The 22,206-nt window shown below is 38.5% G+C and overlaps 1 protein-coding gene across 1 annotated transcript in view; it reads left to right on the forward strand.

Moving 5' to 3' along the window:
* FNDC1 (fibronectin type III domain containing 1) overlaps positions 1–22,206 on the forward strand; it is a gene marked incomplete at its 5' end in the record, with an annotated part of 90,521 nt that overhangs the window by 18,710 nt on the left and 49,605 nt on the right. Inside the window, 2 exons of the mRNA XM_081336021.1 lie at positions 13,586–13,789; positions 14,667–14,765. Coding sequence (XP_081192147.1) covers positions 13,586–13,789; positions 14,667–14,765 — 303 coding nt within the window. The remainder of the gene's footprint in view (positions 1–13,585; positions 13,790–14,666; positions 14,766–22,206) is intronic.

Here is a 22,206-nt window from a genome sequence, read left to right on the forward strand (position 1 = left end):
CTTACTTCGTCTATTTTGTGGTCTCCCAGTTCTTGCTTGCAGGCAAATGGTATTTCTTGCAAATATTCCAATATACCATTCTTGCTACTTTGTCATGCTGTTGTTCGTAGTCGGTTTGTGTGATCTTAAAGTAGCTAACTAGGTTCTTCGGCTTCTTTGCAGAGGCGACATTTGCTGTCTCTTACTGTCTTCTCAATCCTGGCTTTCTATGCATTTGTTCTTAAGATTTAATCTTGTGCAGCCAAAATTAGCTCCTCTGTCTCTTTCATCAGCTACCCTGCTCTTAGCTCTTGCCAGGTTATCTGCTTTGCCTGCTAGCTTTTGGCTATGTAACTGGCCATGCAATACTTCGTTTTACCACGTCTCTTCTATTTGGTCTTCCTTATAGGCCAGTTTGGTCTCTTTGGTATTGAGTAAACCTTCATTACTAATTCATCTTCATACTTTATACAACAAGAGAGCAAAATAGAATCTAGACCTGTGTTGAAAGGTGGGACGATCAGAACGAACATAGAATGGTCTTCTTATTATCTAAGAACACCTTCACTGCTACACCCAACTGGTTCTGGGTTCCTTTATGGCAAAAGGGACTGATTCCATGGAGAGAGGTTTTTCTGAGGACCAGAGGGGGCATGGTTTTGAGTGCTGCCTGCATCCTGTGGATGGGGCTTTGGTTGTTTGCTGGAATGCCGCGGCCCGGTTCTGGTCCACAGACTGGGGGTTGGGGACCCCTGCTCTATGGCACTTTATCTTTTCCTCACATAGTTCTCAGTGCTAGAACATCTGAGATGCACGAAGGATCTGCTTCAGAGCTCTGCATGAAATACACAGCAGGATGAGAAGATATAATTCCATAAAGAAGGCCCACCAGCATAGGAGCAGCATGTTCCTTCTGGCTGTGGGGCTAAAATCAGAAAAGGATCTCATTCTCAGGGAATGCCTGGTGATATACATATCTTTGCATTATATGTCATGATTAGCAGGAATCATGTGAGTATGAATGTTGGACTTTTTAACGGCTCTCGTGATATCTTCTCCAGATGTGTGACACCTTTACTGCATGAAGGTTTCCATAAAAGGGTCCCCCCCAGCATTTGGTTTTAGCTATCAATTCCAAAATGAAAGTTTCTTCAAGGGGAGACATAAAAATTATAAATCTGTGCTTTTTTTTAGTCTACAAGATTAGCCTGCTTTTTAAAACAGATTATCTCATCTATTTTTGTGGAATTATTCTGTGTGGGCCTATTTCATCAGTACTTACTATATTTATGCATTTGCATTAATAGTGTAAGATAGCCTTCATCCTTTCTGATCTTCCCATCTTTCACCGCAAATCTTCATTCGGTTTTGTTTTCTTGTCACATAAAATATTTCTACTTTTGAAAACATAGTGGTCTCTCTGAATCAACAACCATTGGAAGGTGGTTAGGTTGGCTTTCTAATTTGCTAGCCTAAAGTTTTTTTCTGAGTACTGGGAAAACTGGGAGATCTAAGAATCCATTGGATGAAATCCTTGAGCTGGCAGACCTTTCAATATAGTGACTAAATAGCTGTGGTATGGCTATTGAGTGATTTAGATTTTTAAGAAATAAGGTATAATTGCTCATTTCAAAAAAAAACCAAAACTTTTGGAGAAACAGATGTAGAAGTGTGGTTTATAAATAAAAGCTGGAATAAATCCCTTTTCTGTATAAAATAGAGATATTTTTGACCCAGAATACCCTCAATACATTAACAATTTATAGTACCACCCTGCAATTACTGTGGCAATGTAAACTGTGTCTGCATTAGGCATATATATCCAAATTAGTGGATAGATGGTGCTAGAAATCTATAATGTAGATAGTCTTAGGTTCTTCAGAGATCCAGTGACTTAAATTTCTCAGGGTTGATCCATTTCTTCTATCCTAAGATTCTTCTTCTATTGGCACATGTTTACTTAAGGGTACACGCCACCGCATAAGTCATTCTCTTTTCCTTAGCTTCGAACCTATGCTTTTGTTAATTTTGTCGTGATTTGCTCTGAGGTTGGTACAGGGCAGAGAAAACATTGAATGTTGACTAAAGAGATCCAGGTTCATATCCCTGTTCAGTCAGGAAGGCTGACCTAGCCCAACTCATTTTATAGACCTCCAAACTTTGGTGCATAACAAGAACTTTCTAAGCTTTCTTTGCTCTTATTTTATATTTCATGGCCTAGTATAATTTTGTGATATATAGTGAATTGGTAATGAAATTCAGTTTGCTGGCTGAAGTGGAACAGAAATGGTACACTGCCCCATTACTGGGTTCAACATTTTTCAAAGATCTTTCTGGACATTCATACTCAGTTCCTGCTTTCATTTTTCCCTCATGGTGTAGTCTAAAATCAGGTTGGTTCAGCAAGATACATTCTCAAAGATTTGTTCATAGCTCCGTAGGATTATTTGGGATGCTACACATCTGTTTTCCTTGTTACCTTCTGGGAAGAGGCTTTGTGGTATCTGAAGCAGAATTTCTAGATTCGGTCATCTCTGCAGCAGTAATGAAGCTTATTCTTCAGAAGCAGTTTCTGGACAAACAAGGTAGAAGCTGTAGAGATTTGATAGTTCTGTAAACGGAGAGTTGGTACAACAATCCGCCACCTGAACTTTCAAAAGAGAAGAATCCTAGTGGTGCAGCCTATGGAAACTGTGGTAAGCAGTTCAGGACCCAATGATATTTCATATTCACAGTATAAAGGCAAACTGCTCAGAGTTTCTCATGCCCTATTTTACTCCCTAATGGACTACTGTAACATGCTCTGTGTGGAGCTGCCCTTGAATGCTGAAGTTTCAACTGATGCAAAATGTAGCAGTGCAGGCAGTTTTGTGCAGCCCTAGAATGGCACATGTTTCACTTCTGTTCCTTGAGTGGTGGTTGCTTCTTGTTCCAATTCAGGGTGCTGTTTTTGACCTGTAAAACCATAGATGGATTGGAACCAGTGTATTTGAAGGACTACCTTTCCCTAATCACATCTGTTGATCCCATCAGGTCAGATAGGAAGGACAGGTTACAGTTCTTGTCTGCAAAGAAGTTCCATCTTACCCAGGAGCGGAGCCTTTTCTGCTGTGGCACCTGCACCTTGGAACATTATTCCCCCTCTCCCGAGGTGAGGCGGCCCTGATTCTAGCCCTAATTCTATTGACCTTCTAGAAAATTCTTAAAATGTGGCTTTTGCAGATGACCTGGGAATCCCTTGGAAACAGGGAGCCTATGAGATAGTTACATTATGAGTCTTTCAAACACTCCTCATCCACCCCCACCCCCGTGGTCTTACTGATATTTAATTGTTTTTACTGGCTATTTAAGATATGCTTTCATTATTTTGTTTTCTAGATGTCTCCCAGAGTCACATTCATGACACGGACAGCTGTATACATTTGATAGATAAATAAACTTGTGTCCTTTATAAATTTGGCCAATATGGCAAAAAAAAACACCACCACTATATTACCCCAATCATACTGGCATTAATTAGTACCCCAATTCTATTGAAGATAGAGGCAATACTTAGGGTACAGTGCAGAACAGGTGACCTTCTACCCTACTTCTCACCTTAACATCTGTACTTTGAGGCAGCTGTTTTAGTAACGATAGGGTTGACTTTTTGTTATATGATGTTGATGAGATAGATATCATCTGTGAATGTCTAGAGCTAATCCTCAGTAAGAAAGGATAATTCTGTTCATGTTGGTTTCCCTAATTTCTTAACTTACTGACTTCCAGTCTAGTTTGCAAATTTGGCAGAAAAACCTTGCATCATTATTGATATTGATGCTCTGATATACGTACCAATTCTATTGCTGGAAATTCACATTTTTATATTTGTTCTAATGTGGGTATTTTTGTTACACATTTTTTCCATATGAAAATACATTGTTTTTTCCAATTTTTGGACTTTGAAGAAGCAGGATAGAAAGAGCATTGGCATTTTTGAAATTTGGTATTGAAGAAGACTCCTGAGAATATCATAGATAGCCAAGAAAAATAAACAAATGGATCATTGAAATAGTCAACTCAGAGTTTGCACTCAAGGCACAAATGACCAGGCTGAAATTATTCTACTTTGGACGCATTATGCCTAGTTCTCTACAGCAGTCTGTAGTGCTGGAAAAAGTGGAAGAGAAGAAGAAGATGGACTTTGTTACAGTGGTGATGGCTGCACCATTGGAAGACCTAAAGGACCTAGCTAGGGACATATTATCATGGAGAAAATCTGTGTTGTTAAGAGGCAACACCAAATTGTTGGCAGAGCACTGTGTTTTTTGAGGTATGCTTTCTCTGAATGCATGTTTTAAATTTTCAAACATTTTGGAAAGTTCTGACTGTAGATTTCAGCTTATATGTGCATTCCAAATTGTTCTACATATTTAGAGAATATTTTCCTAAAGATTCTGCTCAGCCAAATTTTTCTTCCATCTTTACTTCTGGAAACAGCTAGAACAACTAACCAGTGGAACAACCTGCCTCCAGAAGTGGTGAATGCTCCAACACTGGAAGTTTTTAAGAAGAGACTGGACAGCCATTTGTCTGAAATGATATAGGGTTTCCTGCCTTAGCAGGGGGTTGGACTAGATGACCTCCAAGGTCCCTTCCAACTACTACTACTTCTTCTTCTTCTTCTTCTTCTTCTTCTTCTTCTTCTTCTTCTTCTTCTTATTATTATTATTATTATTATTATTATTATTATTATTATTATTATTATTATTATTATTATTATTTCTAATTTCATTTCCTATGATTTGTTGCTCTTTCCTCTTTCTCATGTAGTGACTGAGTCAAAGGCTTAGACCCAGGAGAAGATGCAGGTCAGAGAGAGAGAGAGACAGAATTTACCACAATCAAAATAGAACGGGAAGGGACCTTTGAGGTCTTCTAGTCCAACACTCTGCTCAAGCAGGAGACCCTACACCATTTCAGACAAGTGTCTGTTCAATCTGTTCTGAAAAACCTCCAATGATAAAGAACCCACAATCTCTGCGGCAAGCAGTTCCAGTGTTTAATTGTTCTCACTGTTAGGAAGTTTCTCTTTAAACCCAGGTTGCTTCTTTCCTTGATTGGTTTCCATCCATTGTTTCTTGTCCTGCCTTGTGGTGCTTTGGGAAATAAGTTGACCCCCTCTTCCTTGTGCCAATCTCTCAAATACTGGAACACTGCTATCATGTCAACCCTGGTCTTTCTTTTCTCTTGACTGGCCATACCCAATTCCAGCAACTGTCCTTCATATGTTTTTGTCTCCAGGCCTTTAATCATCTTAGTTGCTCTTCTTTGCACTTTTTCCAAAGTCTCAACATTTTTTTTTGTAATGTGGTAACCGAAAACTGTATGTAGTATTCCAGGTATGGCCTTACTAAGGCTACAGTTGCAAGAAAAAGTATGTGAACCCTTTGGGATTACGTGGAGTTTTGCATGAATTGGCCATAAAATGCGCTCTAAATGTCATCTAAGTCAACAATAGAAAAACACAGTCTGCTTAAAATAATACTACACAAACATTAGCTGTTGTCATGTTTTAATTGAACATAAGATGGAAACATTCACAGTGCAGGGTGGAAAAAGTATGTGAACCTTTGGACTTAATAACTGGTTGACCCTCCTTTGGCAGCAATAACCTCAACCAAACATTTCCTGTAGTTGCAGATCAGACCTGCACAACGATCTGGAGTAATTTTGGACCACTCCTCTTCACAAAACTGTTTCAGTGTAGCAATATTCTTGGGATGTCTGGTGTGAATCGCTCTCTTAAGGTCATGCCACAGCATTTCAATCGGGTTGAGGTCAGGACTCTGGGCCACTCCAGAAAGCGTATTCCGTTCTGTTGAAGCCATTGTTTTGTTGAATTACTTGTATGCTTTGGGTCATTGTCCTGTTGCATCACCCATCCTCTGGAGCTTCAGTTGGCGGACAGATGGTCGTACATTTTCCTGCAAAATGTCCTGATAAACTCTGGAATTCATTTTCCCATCAATGACAACAATACGTCCAGGCCCTGAGGCAGCAAAGCAGCCCCAAACCATGATGCTCCCTCCGCCATGTTTTACAGTGGGGATGAGGTTTTGATGTTGGTGTGCTGTGCCTTTTTTTTCTCCACACATAGTGTTGTGTGTTTTTCCCAAACAACTCAATTGTGGTTTCATCTGTCCACAGTGTATTTTGCCAGTAGTGCTGTGGAACATCCAGGTGCTCTTTTGCAAACTTCAAACGTGTTGCAATTTTTTTTTTGGACAGCAATGGCTTCCTCCGTGGTGTCCTCCCATGTACTCCATTCTTGTTTAATGTTTTCCTTATTGTAGATGTGTCAACAAAAATGTTAGCATGTGCCAGAGATTTCTGTAGGTCTTTAGCTGACACTGTAGGATTCTTCTTTACCTCATTAAGCATTATGCGCTGTGCTCTTGCAGTCATTTTTACAGGACGACCACACCTAGGGAGAGTAGCAACAGTGCTAAACTTTCTCACATGAACATCAAGGCTTTTGGAGATACTTTTGTAACCCTTTCCAGCTTCATGCAAGTCAACAATTCTTGATCGTAGGTCTTCTGAGAGCTCTTTTCTGCGAGGCATGGTTCACATCAGACAGTGCTTCTTGAGACCAGTAAACCCAAAATAAGTGTGTGTTTTTAAAGGGCAGGACAGCTGTCAGCAACACATCCAATATCATCACACTGATTGGAGTCAAGGTTGGCTCACTCCTGGCTCCAATTAGCTCTTGGAGAAGTCATTAGGCTAGGGGTTCACATACTTTTTCCACCCTGCACTGTGAATGTTTCCATCTTATGTTCAATTCAAACATGACAACAGCTAATGTTTGTGTAGTATTATTTTAAGCAGACTGTGTTTTTCTATTGTTGTGACTTACATGACGTTTAGAGCGCATTTTATGGCCAATTCATGCAAAACTCCACGTAATCCCAAAGGGTTCACATACTTTTTCTTGCAACTGTATATAAAGCAGTAATAATACTTCACATGATTTTAATTCCATGCCTCTGTTTATACAGAGGATTTGTACAGTATTTGCTTTTTTGGCTGCTGCTGCACACTGCTGGCTCATATTTAAGAGATCATCCACTAGGACTCCAAGATCCCTCTCACAGTTACTGTTTTCAAGCCAGATTTCACCTTATTTGTACTCGCACCTTTGGTTTTTCCTGCCTACGTGTAAAACCTTGCTTTTCTCTACATTAAATGTTATTTTTTTGGATAGGGCCCATGGTTCAAGTCTGTCAAGATCTTTTTGGATCCTGAGCTTGCCTTCTGGGGTGTTGGCTATTCCTGCCAGCTTAGTGTCATCTGCAAATTTGATGAGTTCCCCTTCTATTCCCTCATCTAAGTCATTTATGAAGATATTGAAGAGTACTGGGCCTCAGACAAAACCTTGTGGTACCCCACTACTTACGTCATGTAACTGTAGTGCCATGTCTTCTCCCATCTATCAAGCAGCTTATTCCATGGTTCATTGGAGTGGGTAGAAATAGGTGCTGCCATGTCTTGGAAACCAGACTGGCAGGCAAATGAAGTGGGCAGTAAATCTACAGGGAAGAATTCATATTAAGACCTCCATAGAATATTTCATATTGCTCTCCCTTTTTAAAAGCCTGCAAAGAGAACTAGGATAGAGAAGCAAATCCTTGTCTATAGCCAGATTTATTTTAAATGGATATACTTTCCATATGGCTTTTTGGCTGCTTTAGGTTTTCTCATGCCCTCTATCCCACGAAGAATCTTTATACCAATTCCAGTTGGAAAAGGGTATCTATAACTGGTGCAGAAGAAGCTGATTGATTGCAGACTTCCTTCCTGCTAAACCAGACCAGCAGAAGTTCAATTAAATTATGTGGCCAGTAGCAATGTGTTCAGTCTTTGTCAAGGATCAGCAATAAGTCTGATTTATTGCAAAGTGAAAATCAAGGAGTTATGGCAGGATATGAAAGAGCCAAGCCCATAGAATCTTCAGATATGGCTATTGAATAGAAGGTTGACATAATAGGGTTGCCAGCAAAATTGCTCTTTAAGAGGATTCACTGCTACTGCTATATCCAGGTGAGATATATATTACCAGCCATAACACCTTTAATTTCAGTTTCACTGGCAGGTAAGCAGGTTTATTACAAGATCTCTGTCAGTTTTTGGAGGAATATCAAATGGACTGATTTTTAACAGTTTGTCTATGGAACTCTTAATTTTCAAACTATGCATCAGATAAAAATCTTACTGACATTTTTCTTGCGCACAGAAAAATCAATAATAACTTTTATGACTGATCTGCTTGCCAACCGCATGAAGAGATAGTTGGTCCACTTGCCAGGAATTTAAAAAAGTTTAAGCTGCTTAATATACACACGTTATTATATGGATCCGCATTAGTTGTATCCCCTTGTGAGCTTCAGAATATTTGCTGGTGTGCTAAGGACGGAGGGTGCAGATACATTTTTTTAGGCTTAAGGAGCATTTATTTTTTTGCTATATTTTCCAGGAAAAATAGAGCTTTTCCACATGGAGCATTTATACCAATGCTACTATCATCTCTCTGCTGTTCTTTCCCATGCTGTCCTCCTTGGCAGCTGACTTCAGCCCTGCCCACCCCCAGCTTTGTTCTGGAAGTCCTGATACACAACATATGCACTGCGGTTTCATCAAAGGAGTCCTTTAGAGCAGTGGCCCCCAACCTTTTGGGCACCAGGAACAGGTTCAGTGGAGAGAGGTTTTTCCACAGACCGGAGGGTGTGTGTGTGTAGTTTTGCATGCTTCCTGCATCCTGTGGATGGGGCTTTGCTTGTTTGCATGGACCAATTGCTGGCATGCCACGGACCAGTGCCAGAGCTGGGGACCCTTGCTTTAGAGATTTGGTACTCCAGATCCTGTGCAAACTGTTTAAGGGATCAGAACAACCTGCACAATCCCACTCCTCTTTTTGCATATAGCTTAATAGCAGAGAGGAATAAAGATCATAATGAATATCTTAAGAATTGCTTCATGCTATCCAGAGGTTCAGGTCTGAAAGTAGGGATTTAAAATTGGTTTGATGGATTCTGATTAAAGGCAACTCCCCAGTTACTGTAAACAAAGGTGAAGCTGGGAAGCTGTGGAAGGCGTGAGTATTTTTGGTGGGAGAAGGAAGAATCTGAATAACAGAAAGCAAACGAGATCTTGTACTGATGCCTAATTGGACAAATATGCTGAAGGAAATGGAAGCATGGCATAGGTTCTAAGACAGAGTTTTCCAATCTTGGCAACTTGCTGGCTGGGGAATCCTGGGAGTTGAAGTCCAACATGTCTTAAAGCTGCCGTGGCTGTGAAATCCTCTTCTAAAAGAAAAGTAGCTTGATTAAGTCTGGGGCCTTTTAGGGCAAATGCAAAGATGCCATTGCATGCATGTAACTGCTTTCCCACTTCCCACATAAGGACAGATTGATGGCATAATCATGATCCAAGCATCCTTGTACCATTTTGATTGTAGCGTAGTTCCAGATCATTGTAGAAAAATGAGAATAGTTTCTCCTAACTTACCAAACAGTAGTTCAAAGGATAATTGCCATGTATCTTCTTATATAGATAAGTGGTCCTTCTTTGGCCTTATTTCATGAGCAATAATTTCTAAGGCATTATTTGATCTGCTTGATGAGAGTTTGAGATCAATCCTATGTCAGATTGATGAGTCATGAGTGATTGATGAGTCATGAAATTCATTTTCACTCAGTCCTATTGGGTCCATTGAACTGTTCAGTACAACCGAAGAACACATTTCTCTGTGTTGCATTCAGTGATTTGTTCATTAAATTGGAATGTAGATTGCTAGCCTTGGTAAGTGCTATTCATTTTATTCAGTACTGTTTTTTTTTTAGTGTATGGTTTTATGGTGGAATTGGATGTATTTCTTCTAAATCAAGGGTGGGCAACTATGGTCCCTTTACGACCTGTGGACTTCAACACCCGGAATTCCTCAGGGCCATAGTTGCCCTTTCTGTTCTACATAAATATGTGCATTTTTGTTTGTTTTTGCCTGAATTTAAGCCACCCACCATCAATGTTTGGGATTGCCTATAAATAGCCTTTAGTTGAATAGCCTTTTCAGTTATCTACCAATATGTTTGTGTGCTCTTTTCTATTCTGTGGCTACACTACATATGACTTGCAATTTTCCTACCACTTAATTTACCATCATTGGTTTCCACATCCACATGTTTGAGCCCTTTCAACTTTGCTCCACTATTGCAATACCTTAATGGCTTGGATCTTGAATTCATTATATTGCCTCTTATTTCATCTCCATTGTACGTGCTAGTGTTTGTGTCTATCTACTTGCGGTTAGAAGATTACATGTCAAATCTTCTCATTAACAACCTGGGCTGGTGATTTTTCCTCCCTCAACTCGTGTGGTTTGTTTCTGTAGCTCATCCAGTTTAAATGCATGCCTTAACTCTTGATTGCTATTTTTTTTGGCCTTTTCTCATTGTGGTTTTTCATAATCTGTACAATATTTCAACTAACAGTTTTATTAAGGGAAGTAATGGTATGTGGATATATGCTCGGCAAATACTGAAAATGCAGCTAATGTATCTTGGGAGCTGTTGTAGATTACAAACTCACCATACTGTACAAACTGTGTCTACTTGGTTTGCCTTTAGCTGCATTATACAATGTTCCTCAATGAACAAATAGGTGTTTTGTTGCTGTGTAAGCACATCAGCTCACTCTTATGTACTTTTGTAGCATATCAGAAATGTATTTGGTACTTTGATTTTTATGTTGTGCCAAACACATATTGGTGCATCTGGATACCATTGGTTCCATCTGAGAATGCATGCTTATTTCATAGAATAAGCATGCTGGAATGTCCCACATCAATCTTCATTTATATATCTAAAATAACAATTTATTCTTCTTGGAGGAAAAGTTACTCCTTTTCTACTGTTAATTCTTTGATATCTCAGAAATCTTTAATTTCCTATTGTTCTGAAAACCTGAGTTTGAGCCAGCTGATTTTTATCATCTTAGCTGAGCTTTAGCTTGGCTTATTTCCACCAGTTTCCTTTCAATGATTTGGACATTTGGAAGTAACTGCTATTCTAGACTTATTCTAGTCTTCTTTTCTACTTAAGGTAGCCAAATGTAACTGGACAGCTACAAAAACAAGTCTCTTGTCGTGTAAGAAATCAAAGGCCAATTCATACTGTACTTTTAAGGACTCCCTTGAACTGATCTTGTCTTCGAGGCGAGAAGGGCCATGTTCATATAGTTTTCTTGGCACAATACAAAAGTGGTTTGCATTGTCTTCCACTCTGGTCATTATTCCAGTTGTCTACAACAAATCCAACATTGACTAACAACCGTCTAATTTAGCTTATATCTCGGGATTTGCTAATGTTATTCAGGAAACTAAATGGAAAATTAGCAGCAGAAGATTATGAGCAGAACCACTACTGCTACCTCCTCCTCCTCCTCCTCCTCTGATGAGATCTAAAAAGATTGGCTAACAGTGCCACCTCTGTGACTACACATTTGAAATGGGTCAAGTGTACATTGTGGAATGGTATCCTAGGCAGTAACGATTGGCATTGGGTCCCTTGCTCGCAGGAAAGACATGTAGGTTGAATGAAGTTGAATGCTGGGTAGCTGCTGTGAAATGCAAACACCAATAAAGCACCTCCCAGATCAGTTATCCAGATAGTACTTCTTATCAATATATTTCATCAGAGTAAAGTCAGAGGAAGTGAATAAAAAGTTAACGCATATATTCAAAAAATGTGCAACATTTTTGTAGTGTCACTATCACCTAAAAATCTGAATTTGAAAAAGGGAGGATGTGAGACTGAGGTTAGGAATTTGAAGGCTGGAAGATTCTTGTTGGCCAAAGAGATGTCTCATTTGGACCATCGAAAAAGATCTGTATGATATGTTATAAGAAAACTTTTTATGTTTGTATTTAGGGGAGAGATCCACAGGAGCAGTTCTGATATGGTCAGCTTGAAATCCCAGGGGCTGAAATTACCTAAAACTATGTAAAGTAATTAGAAATTTGCAGATTTTTAAGATCTTTAATAAGAAATAATTCAAAGCAATAAGCACTGGAACTGGTTATGTCGTATTATATTTTCTTATTTTCATTAATAAAGGTAAAGGTTCCCCCGTACATGCGTGCTAGTCATTTCCAACTCTAGGGGCCGGTGCTCATCTCCGTTTCAAAGCCAAAGAGCCAGTGATTGTCCGAGGATGTCTCCTTGGTCATGTGGCCGGCATGACTAGATGCCAAAGGCGCATGGAACGCTGTTACCTTCCCATCATAGTGGTCCCTATTTTTCTACTTGCATTTTTACGTGCTTTCAAACTGCTAGGTTGGCAGAAGCTGGGATGAGTAACAGGCGCTCACTCTGTTACGCGGCACTTGGGATTCGACCTGCCAAACTGCCGACCATCTGATCAACAAGCTCAGCGTCCTAACCCACTGAGCCACTGCGTCCCTTATTTTCATTACAGCACTGTAAAAATTGGCAATTATGCAGTTAATGGTAGGTTTCATGTCTTCTGAGAGAAGATTCATGTGGAAATATTGGATCTTCCTGGGAATCTATTTATTAGGGGCAATTTAAATAGACCTAATATCCCTGTAAAATGTACGGTGTAATAATTTGTGCAAAATGGTTTGTCTTTTTTTTGTTACCACACAGGTAGATGCGCTGGATTTAACGGAATTTTAGATACCTGCCTTGCTATGTGGGTTGTAAGCTAATTGTGCCTGACTTTAAAGAATGCAGTTCTCAGTCTGGGGAAAATAAGGTTCTGTAAATATTGTTCCCAAACACCCTGATCTATCCAATTTCTTCCATGTAGAGGCAGCTTATTAATTTGTTAACTCCATATCTTGTATTCCTTGGGTGAGCAGTTGCTTAGCTTGGTCATTTCCTAGGGAGATTAGGAATGGTGTAGAAAACTCATATACAGTAATGCTAACTCCTGCTGCATAACCTGTTGCTTGGAGAAGGGAAGTTATCTGTGAAAATTAGAGATCGGTCCAGCTGGGGGAAATAATGGATTTGCAACCAGGAGCTTATTCCCATCTTCCAGGCCATTACCTGGATTTTGGACACTCCTCTCTCAGCTCTTAATTGGACATTTGAAGGTCCATTTGGTGTAGTGAGAACTCAAAAAATGTGTTTGCATTGATTCTGGCACATTTTTTTTGCATAAATTCTTACTTCTGCGCTGCAGCTGATTTGGCTTCAGAGTTTGGTGCCACAGGGGATTACTATACCTTCATCTGTGTAACAAATTTTTTTTAATAACATTTGGGGTTCTTAGAGTTAACTGCACTATATGATGTGCATTCCAGGTGTCTTTGACACCCTGGAGTATTTAAAAGCAGCAACCTGCTCTTATTTGTATCCTTCTGCTTTCCAGAATAGAATTTTTGTCTTTTCATTCAAGTTCCCCATCTTAGCAGTTCCTTCTTCAATTAATGAATACTACAGTTTTGAAAAGTTGGTTCTTCAGTGTGGAAGCAGAAAGAATGCATCAGAGTAACTGTTTACTTGTGTGCTTGTGTGTTTTTTACATTTTTTTTAAGAAAAGAAAGTGCCAAACAGACCTTTGAGAACACGCTTCCGTTCATCATCTGGCAGGTCGTCCATTCAGTGGAGACCATCCCAATCAGCAAACTCGAGCCCGCAGAGATATCCAGCCTATCTTCGTGGATATGGGGAGAGCAACAGAAAAATCAGTTTTAAATCTCTGCCAAAAGAAGAAAGAGCCCATTATGCTAAAAAAATAGGTAAGTGTGTATCTCTGTGAAAGTTTTTGATCATCTGCTTATTGTTCTCACTGTTGTGTTGTTTTATGTGCTATGAAAAATCATTTGATCTCTTCTCCTTGGTAATGTGTTTGTTATTTCATTTGCCAGAATGAATTATTATATCATTTGTTATCAATCATAAAATTGATTACAGTAGTTCTAAACTGGAAAGAACGAAATCAAGCCAAAGTTCACCCATGGCCACCAAGAAATAAAATAACAATTGTATGTTATAAAAAAGAGGAAATACGATGGGGCACTCAGAAAGGAAGGCATATACATTGCTAATGAAAGACTTGATTAAAATTGCAGTGATTTCAAAAAGAGGGGTGTTTTTTTTTTGCAACGTTACAATTAAGGGGAACATTTGCAACCCAAGTTTATTTCACTTCTAACTTGCCTACATCAGAAATAAATTCTGGCATATATTGCTAGCTATTTATTAAATTAATTAATTAGTTGGGTGGGGTTGATGGCATTCATATCAGAACAATTTAAATAAATGAAGCTTCAGGTTGAGGCAATTTTTTTCCTCTTTTTTTGGTTGTCAGTGTCTCACCCCCTTTTAAAAGTGCATCGCTTGGATTGCACACATATAAAAAAGGGGCAGATCTTAGATCCGGTCACAGCTGCCATTTTGATATTGTTTCACCCTTGCTATGGAGACCCTGTCCACCCATAGCTGACAACATTGTTACTAGTGCTTATTCTGACTGCAATGGTTGTTAAGAGCAATCAGTTACAATTCTTTGAAATGGAGGCTTTCACTCTTAACAAGCCAAGCACTGTTGACTTTTAATCTTTGCAGTAATAAATGTATTAAAATAGTGTATGTGTTTCCTGTTGTTGTATGCAGCATCTGAATCTGTATATCTGGTTTCACCGCATTCAAGAAACTTTCAAGGGCGGACTCAACCAGTACATCAGGTTGTATTAACCAAGAGGAAAGTCCCAGGTCAGTTTTCAAATCAGTGTGCAAACCGGCAAGTCATATTATTGCATAATGACTTTTTTTTTTTTGCTAGAAAGTGAAATTTGGCTAGAAAATGAAAATTAACAAAGGGCTAGAATCAAGAACACGTGAAGTGTTAATACTACTTTACAATGCCTTGGTAAGACCACACTTGGACTACTGCATCAAGTTTTGGTTGCCTTGATATAAAATAGATGTTGAGACTCTAGAAAGAGTGCAGAGAAGAGCAACAAAGATGATTAGGGGACTGGAGGCTAACACATATGAGGAACAGTTGGTGGAATTGGGTATGTCTAGTTTAATGAAGAGAAGGACGAGGGGTGACATGATAGCAATGTTCTAATATCCAATATTCCAGGGTTGCCACAAAGAAGAGGCTCCAACCTATTCTCCAAAGCACCTGAAGGCAAGACAAGAAGCAATGGATGGAAACTAATCAAGGAGAGAACCAATCCAGAACTAAGGAGAAATTTCCTGACAGTTAGAACAATTAATCAGTGGAATGTCTTGCCTCCAGAAGTTGTGAATGCTCCAACACTGGAACTGGGCATTTGTCTGAAATGGTGTAGGGTTTCCTGCTAGAGCAGGGGGGTAGGACTAGATGACCTCCAAGGTCCCTTCCAACTCTGTTATTCTGTTATTCTAGTTAATACAAGGGAAGACAATCTAGTGCTTTCATATATTTTAGACCACAAATCCCACAATCTCTTAGCATCAGCATATACTGGTCAGGATGATGGGAACTGAAGTCAATGAAGGGAGCACTAGGCTGCCTATCCTCTATCTAGGGATTCCAGAGATCCACTGTAGAGATGGATAGACAGATTTGTGCTTTAGTCTACATTTAATTTTAAATTGTCTTGAAACTGTTATGAAGACATTTCGATTGTTATCTTCATTGGAAAGTATAAGAGTTGCAATTCAACACATCTGGTATGTAGTTTTGGAAAAAAAAAGCTCCCAGATAAATGCTAAGTATTTATTTTTCCTTGTCCAATTTGTGTTTGGGTGGAACCAAATATTGTGCATTGCAGGTTTGGAAATGGCCATTTGCACTGTAATAAAAAATAAATCATAGCATACCGTGTTGTTTCCTCTGAAGTTATTGCTTCAAAATATTTACAGTGAATCCAATAGCTGATAATGAGACAGTGCTTTATTCACTTACTAAAGTGGAATCTAGACTTGGTATTTTTTTCATAGAAATTTAGATGCCACAGATTCTTGAATCATTCCTGTTTTAATAGATATCATACTTTCTAACCTGGATGTCTTTTAGCATCTATTCAGATGTTTATAGGCCAGTTATAGCAACTCAAAACTAGAAGAAGTCATTGTGCAGTACTAAGGAACATCTTTTCACCATCTTTAACAATAGCATTGAAATCAGACTATACTGGTAGTTGAGGCTCAAAATAAACTTTATATGAGGTCTAAGAAGTATGACCACTTTCCAAATTTATGACCTTGAGATATGTTAGAATTACGACTCCCAGGAAATTCTGTGTGTTGCAGCCTCAGTGCATCTGGCAAGCACCAGTTAGGACAGCTGCTCTACCGTAGTGGGAAGTGGTGGATACTATGGCTAAAGGATGGCTCTGTTCACTTTGAATGAGAAAGCAATCTTTTGTCTGCAGAAATTTTTTTTTATTGAAAAGTTTTAGAGTACATTTTATCTTTAACAATCCCCCCCTCCCCCCCTACCTATCCCTCCCTGCCCCTCCCCCCGTTTCCCCCCCCGACTTCCCAGAGCTAAGTACAAGGTATAAAAACAAAGAACAATCATAAACATCCATATGCTAACAACAATAAACTCTTAAATCTATCGCTCTCTAGCTCATATAAGATAACTACAAGCAATATTAATATTACATATAAAAAGAAAGAAAAAAGAAAAAGGAAAGGAAGACCTATTCAAATGCTAAATGAAACTTTTTAGTCCCATATTTGTTCTGGATATAATCAATCCATTTTTTCCACTCCATAATATAACGTTCTTGTGAATGATCTTTCAAATAAGCCGAGATCTTTGCCATTTCCGCCAGGTCAGAAACCTTTAAAGTCCATTCCTCTATAGTCGGCAGTTCCTCCTTCTTCCAATATTGGCCTATTAAAAGTCTTGCTGCTGTAATTAAATTCAACATCAACTTAGTGTCCACAACAGTAGCATCTGTAATTATGCCCAACAAAAACAATTGCGGACAAAACTTTATCCTTTGCTTGAAGATCTTCTGCATATTCCACCAATTTTTTTTTAATTGAAAAGTTTTAAAATACATTTTATCTTTAATAATCCCCCCTCCCCCTCCCCAACCTATCCCTCCCTACCCCTCCCCCCCTTTCCCCCCTCCCCCCCCCCAGACTTCCCAGAGCTAAGTACAGGGTATAAAAACAAAGAACAATCATAAACATCCATATGCTACCAACCATAAATTCTTAAATCTATCACTCTCTAGCTCATATAAAATAACTACAAGCAATATTAATATTACATATAAAAAGAAAGAAAAAAGAAAAAAAGAAAGGAAGACTTATTCAAATGCTAAGTGAAACTTTTTAGTCCCATATTTCTTCTGAATATATTCAATCCATTTTTCCCACTCCATAATATAACGTTCTTGCGAATGATCTTTCAAATAAGCCGAAATCTTTGCCATTTCTGCCAGGTCAGAAACCTTTAAAGTCCATTCTTCTATAGTCGGCAGTTGCTCCTTCTTCCAATACTGACCTATTAAAAGTCTTGCTGCTGTAACTAAATTTAACATCAACTTAGTGTCCACAACAGTAGTACCTGTAATTATACCCAACAAAAAAAAATTGCGGACAAAACTTTATCTTTTGCTTGAAGATCTTCTGCATATTCCACCAAATTTTTATCCAAAAAGCATTGACCTTTTTACAAGTCCACCATATATGAAAATATGTTGCATCTTCACCACCACACCTCCAGCATTTTGGCTGGTAATTCGGATACATACTTGCAAGCTTTTTAGGATCTAAATGCCATCTATAAAACATTTTATAAAAGTTCTCTCTTAAGTTTTGAGCTTGTGTAAATTTTACGTTCCTCACCCAGATCTTTTCCCACGTATCCATTGTAATAACTTCTTGGATGTTCTGGGCCCATTTTATCATACAGTCTTTAACCAGTTCTGTTTCTGAATCAATTTCTATCAATGCAAGATATATCCGTTTGATATGTGCTGGACCCTGATTTCTAATTTGCTTTATCAAATTTTCATCAGTCATTGCAAAACCAGTTTTCTGATCTTCTTTCCACCTGGCCCGTAATTGAGTATATTGAAACCAGGTTTGAACAATCTTCTCATCTTGCAAGAAATTATATGATTTTAAACACCATACACTTCTTTCCAAGCTTAAAATCTCCTTATACGTAGTCACGTCATGTTTAAAACCAACATTTATGTTTTCTATTGCGTGTTTTGGAATAGCCCACAATGGTATCTTGCAGTCTAACTTGTATCTATACTTTTTCCAAACTCTCAACAATGCCTGTCTTAAAATATGCACTTTAAACACATTATCTACCTTCTTATCATACAACAAATATGCATGCCAGCCAAATAACAAGTCGTGGCCCTCAAGATTTAATAATCTCTCTTGTGTCAAATTAATCCAATCACTTATCCCTGCTAACGCAGCAGCTTCATAATATAATTTAAGATTGGGCATTTTAAGACCACCTCTTTCACGAGTATCCTGCATAATCTTAAGTTTAACTCGTGGCCTTTTCCCTGCCCAAACAAATTTATTGATACCCCGTTGCCATTCTTCCAAATTAGAATCTTTCTTAAGAACCGGTATCATTTGAAATAAAAATAAAAATTTAGGCAGGACATTCATTTTCACTGCTGCGATTCTTCCCAACAAAGACAATTGCAATTTTTCCCAACTCTCCATTTCTTTTTGAATTTTACCCCATAGTTTTTCATAGTTATTTTTATATAACTTTGTATTAGAGGGTGACAAAAACACCCCCAAATATTTGACCCTTTTAGCAATCTCAAATCCAGTTAATCCTTCTAAAAGAGCCTTTTGCGATACTGTCATATTTTTGGCCAGAATTTTAGTTTTTTGTGCATTAACTTTAAATCCAGAAACCCTCCCATATTGCATTATTATCTCCATCAGGTCCACAACAGAATTTTCTGGCTGGGTCACTGTAACAACCAGATCGTCTGCGAACGCCCTCAATCTATAATCCTGATCTCTAATTTGAATACCCTTAATTTTTTCCGAGTTCCGAATTTTTATCAATAATATCTCCAATGTTAAAACAAATAATAAAGGTGATAACGGACACCCTTGTCTTGTGTCCTTCTCAATATTACATACTTCAGTCAAACTATTGTTAACTATTATTCGGGCCGTTTGTTTTTGATATAATGCCCTAATTGGTTGCAAAAATTTATCCCCAAAATTCATTTTATCTAAAACTTTCATCAAAAATTGCCAATTCAATTGATCAAAAGCTTTTTCAGCATCTAAAAAAATTAGCGCCGCAGGGATCTGGTTGTTCCTTTCCAAAAACTCTAACACATCAACTATATGCCTCACATTATTTTTCATTTGCCTACCACTAATAAACCCAGTTTGATCCCCATGAATCACCTGTTGCAGAACCCTCATCAATCTGTTAGCCAACACCTTAGCAAATATTTTATAATCTGTATTTAGAAGTGATATCGGTCTATAATTTTTAACTTGAGTAGCATCTTGATCTTCCTTCGGAATCAAAGAGATAAAAGCAGTTCTCCAAGACGGAGGCACCTTTCCCCCTCTCTGAATTGACTGAAACAGTTCCTTTAACGGCTTTATCAACTCCATTTGTAAATTTTTATAGTAAACCGCAGTCAAACCATCCGTACCTGGCGCTTTATCCAACTTCAATTCCTTAATTGCTATAAGAATTTCTTCTTCTGTTATCAACTGGTTAATCTCCTCTTTTTGTACTTGCGTAAGAACCGGGATGCTAGCATTCTCCAAATATACATCAATGTCTTTTTCATTAATCTTTTCCTTAGCATATAATTTAGAATAAAAATCCACAAAGGCTTCCTTGATAAGATCCTGTTGAAACACAACCTTTCCCTTATGTTCAATTTTATCTATATTAGAAGCCCTTTGCTTTTTCCTTAGTCTATAAGCTAGCCATCTACCTGGCTTATTAGCATTGCAAAAAGTATTATGCCTAGCAAACCGCAAATTGGTTGCCACTTGATCAGCCATCAATTTATCGAATTGTCCTCTTAATAGCTTAATAACTTCCTTAGTCTTTACATCCGATGGATTCAAAATTAAGACCTTTTCTTTTTCCCTAATTTCATTCTCCAGTTCTTTCCTTCTGGCTTCCAAAGTACGTCTGTATTTATTATTCATATATATCAACACCCCTCTCATGTAGGCCTTGCTAGCATCCCAAACCATGTCCATAGAAGTATCCTTATTCATATTAATTTCAAAAAAATCCTTCATCCGCTGTTTACATTCTTCCACATTTCTCTGATTTCTAAACAAATTCTCATTTACGCGCCACGAGCGCCTATCCCTATTGTCCTTATTGATCTCTAACCAAACTGGACTGTGATCCGAAATAGTCCTTGCACAAATCTTTACCTTCTTAATCCTAGAAAAAAAATCATTAGTCAACAAAATAAAATCAATCCTAGAAAAAGATTGATGTCTGTCAGAAAAAAAAGTATAATCCTTTTCACGTAGGTGTATGTCACGCCAGATATCTCTCAATTCCAAGTCGTCCTTCATTTCAAAAAAAGATTTAGGCAATCTGGCATGACTCGGAGCACGCTTAAAAGAACCCGCCTTGTCCATCTGTACATCCAATACACCATTCCAGTCCCCCATAAAAATAAACGATTTATAATCCAATTGAGTAAGCTTTGTATGAAGTGAACTAAAAAAATCAGCTTGTTGTTGATTAGGAGCATACAATCCAACTAAAAGCGTTTTTTTACCTTCTAACAACAAATCTATCATAACATATCTTCCTTGCGTATCTGCTTCAATTAATTCCGCTGTTAGAGTACTTTTAACGTAGACAACCACTCCATTTTTCTTATTCATCGCAGAAGCAACAAATTGCGTGCCCAACCTTGAGTTCGATAAATACTTTTGGTCCATAACCCTAATATGCGTTTCTTGCAAACATATAACATCAATCTTAAATTGTTTTAAATATTGAAAAACTTTCTTTCTCTTCTGTGGTGAATTTAATCCATTGACATTCCAGGTTAGGAATTTAGTCGCCATGCGTGGCATCCCGAAGCTTTTGAAGCACATCTTTAATAGCCCCTATATTTTCTTTGGGCCGCGCTCCTCCCACAGCTTCACTATAAGTACGCTTTGAGAATTCCATAAACTTCTGCTGGTCTTGCTCTTGTACTTGTCTTGCTCGTTTTACAGCGGCGCGCGTCAACCTCTGCTCTCCAGCAACCACCAATGAAGCTGTAGTTTGATCCCCTCCATCACCATTCTCCTCTGTCTGTCCACCGTCAGCCTCTTGAGGTTTTCCCTCTCCAGATCCCTTTGCTGCTTCCAGGAGTGATAGTGGGGTTGCTTTTAAAACATTGTTGTAAAAATCACGCGCCTGAGTCACAGTAACCAGACGATATCTTTTACCTTCGTACATCACCACCAGTCCAACTGGAATCTCCCATCTAAACTTAATATCACGTTGCTTAAGTTCCTGTACGAGGAATGCAAAATCCTTCCTTCTCCTTAAAATCTTTGGAGGAATTTCTTTTAGAACCAAGACTTCTTGCTCAGCAACCACAACTTTAGTATCATAAGCAGCTTGAATAACTTCATCTCTAGTTGCTCTCTTTGTAAAATAGACCACCACATCTCTAGGTAGCTTCCTCTGCCTTGCAATCCATGAATTTACACGAAAAGCTTTATCCATACATCCCTCTATTTCAGATGCTGGCTGGCCCAATACTGCTTCCAAAGCCTCAGAAATCAGCTGCTTTAGGTCTTCTTTAGGATTCTCTTTTAAGCCCCTGATTCTTATAGCATACTGCATCTGATGATACTGGACAAGACTCAATTCTCCGTCCATTTTGTCCCTTAAATTTTCATTCTCCAGTACCTTTACTTCTAATATAATATTCTTTTGACTAAGATCCTCCATTTTTTCTTCCAAACATTGCACACATTCAGCCACGCTTTCCACTGTAGACAAGATGTCTACCCTCATTGCACTAAACTTCTCGTTAAGCTTCTCTTCCATCCTCTCCTCCAATTTCTCCATTCTCTCCTCCAACTTTGCCACCTTATCATCCAGCATCTCTGAAATTACCTGGGATTGCCTTGCAAAGGCATCTTGTAAATCCTTAAGCGTCAATGCCACAGGAGGTGCAGGAGGAAGCAGAGCTTGCAACGATGT

The sequence above is a fragment of the Vipera berus genome (genome assembly GCF_964194415.1).
Source record: "Vipera berus genome assembly, chromosome: 1".
Lineage (NCBI taxonomy): Eukaryota > Metazoa > Chordata > Lepidosauria > Squamata > Viperidae > Vipera > Vipera berus.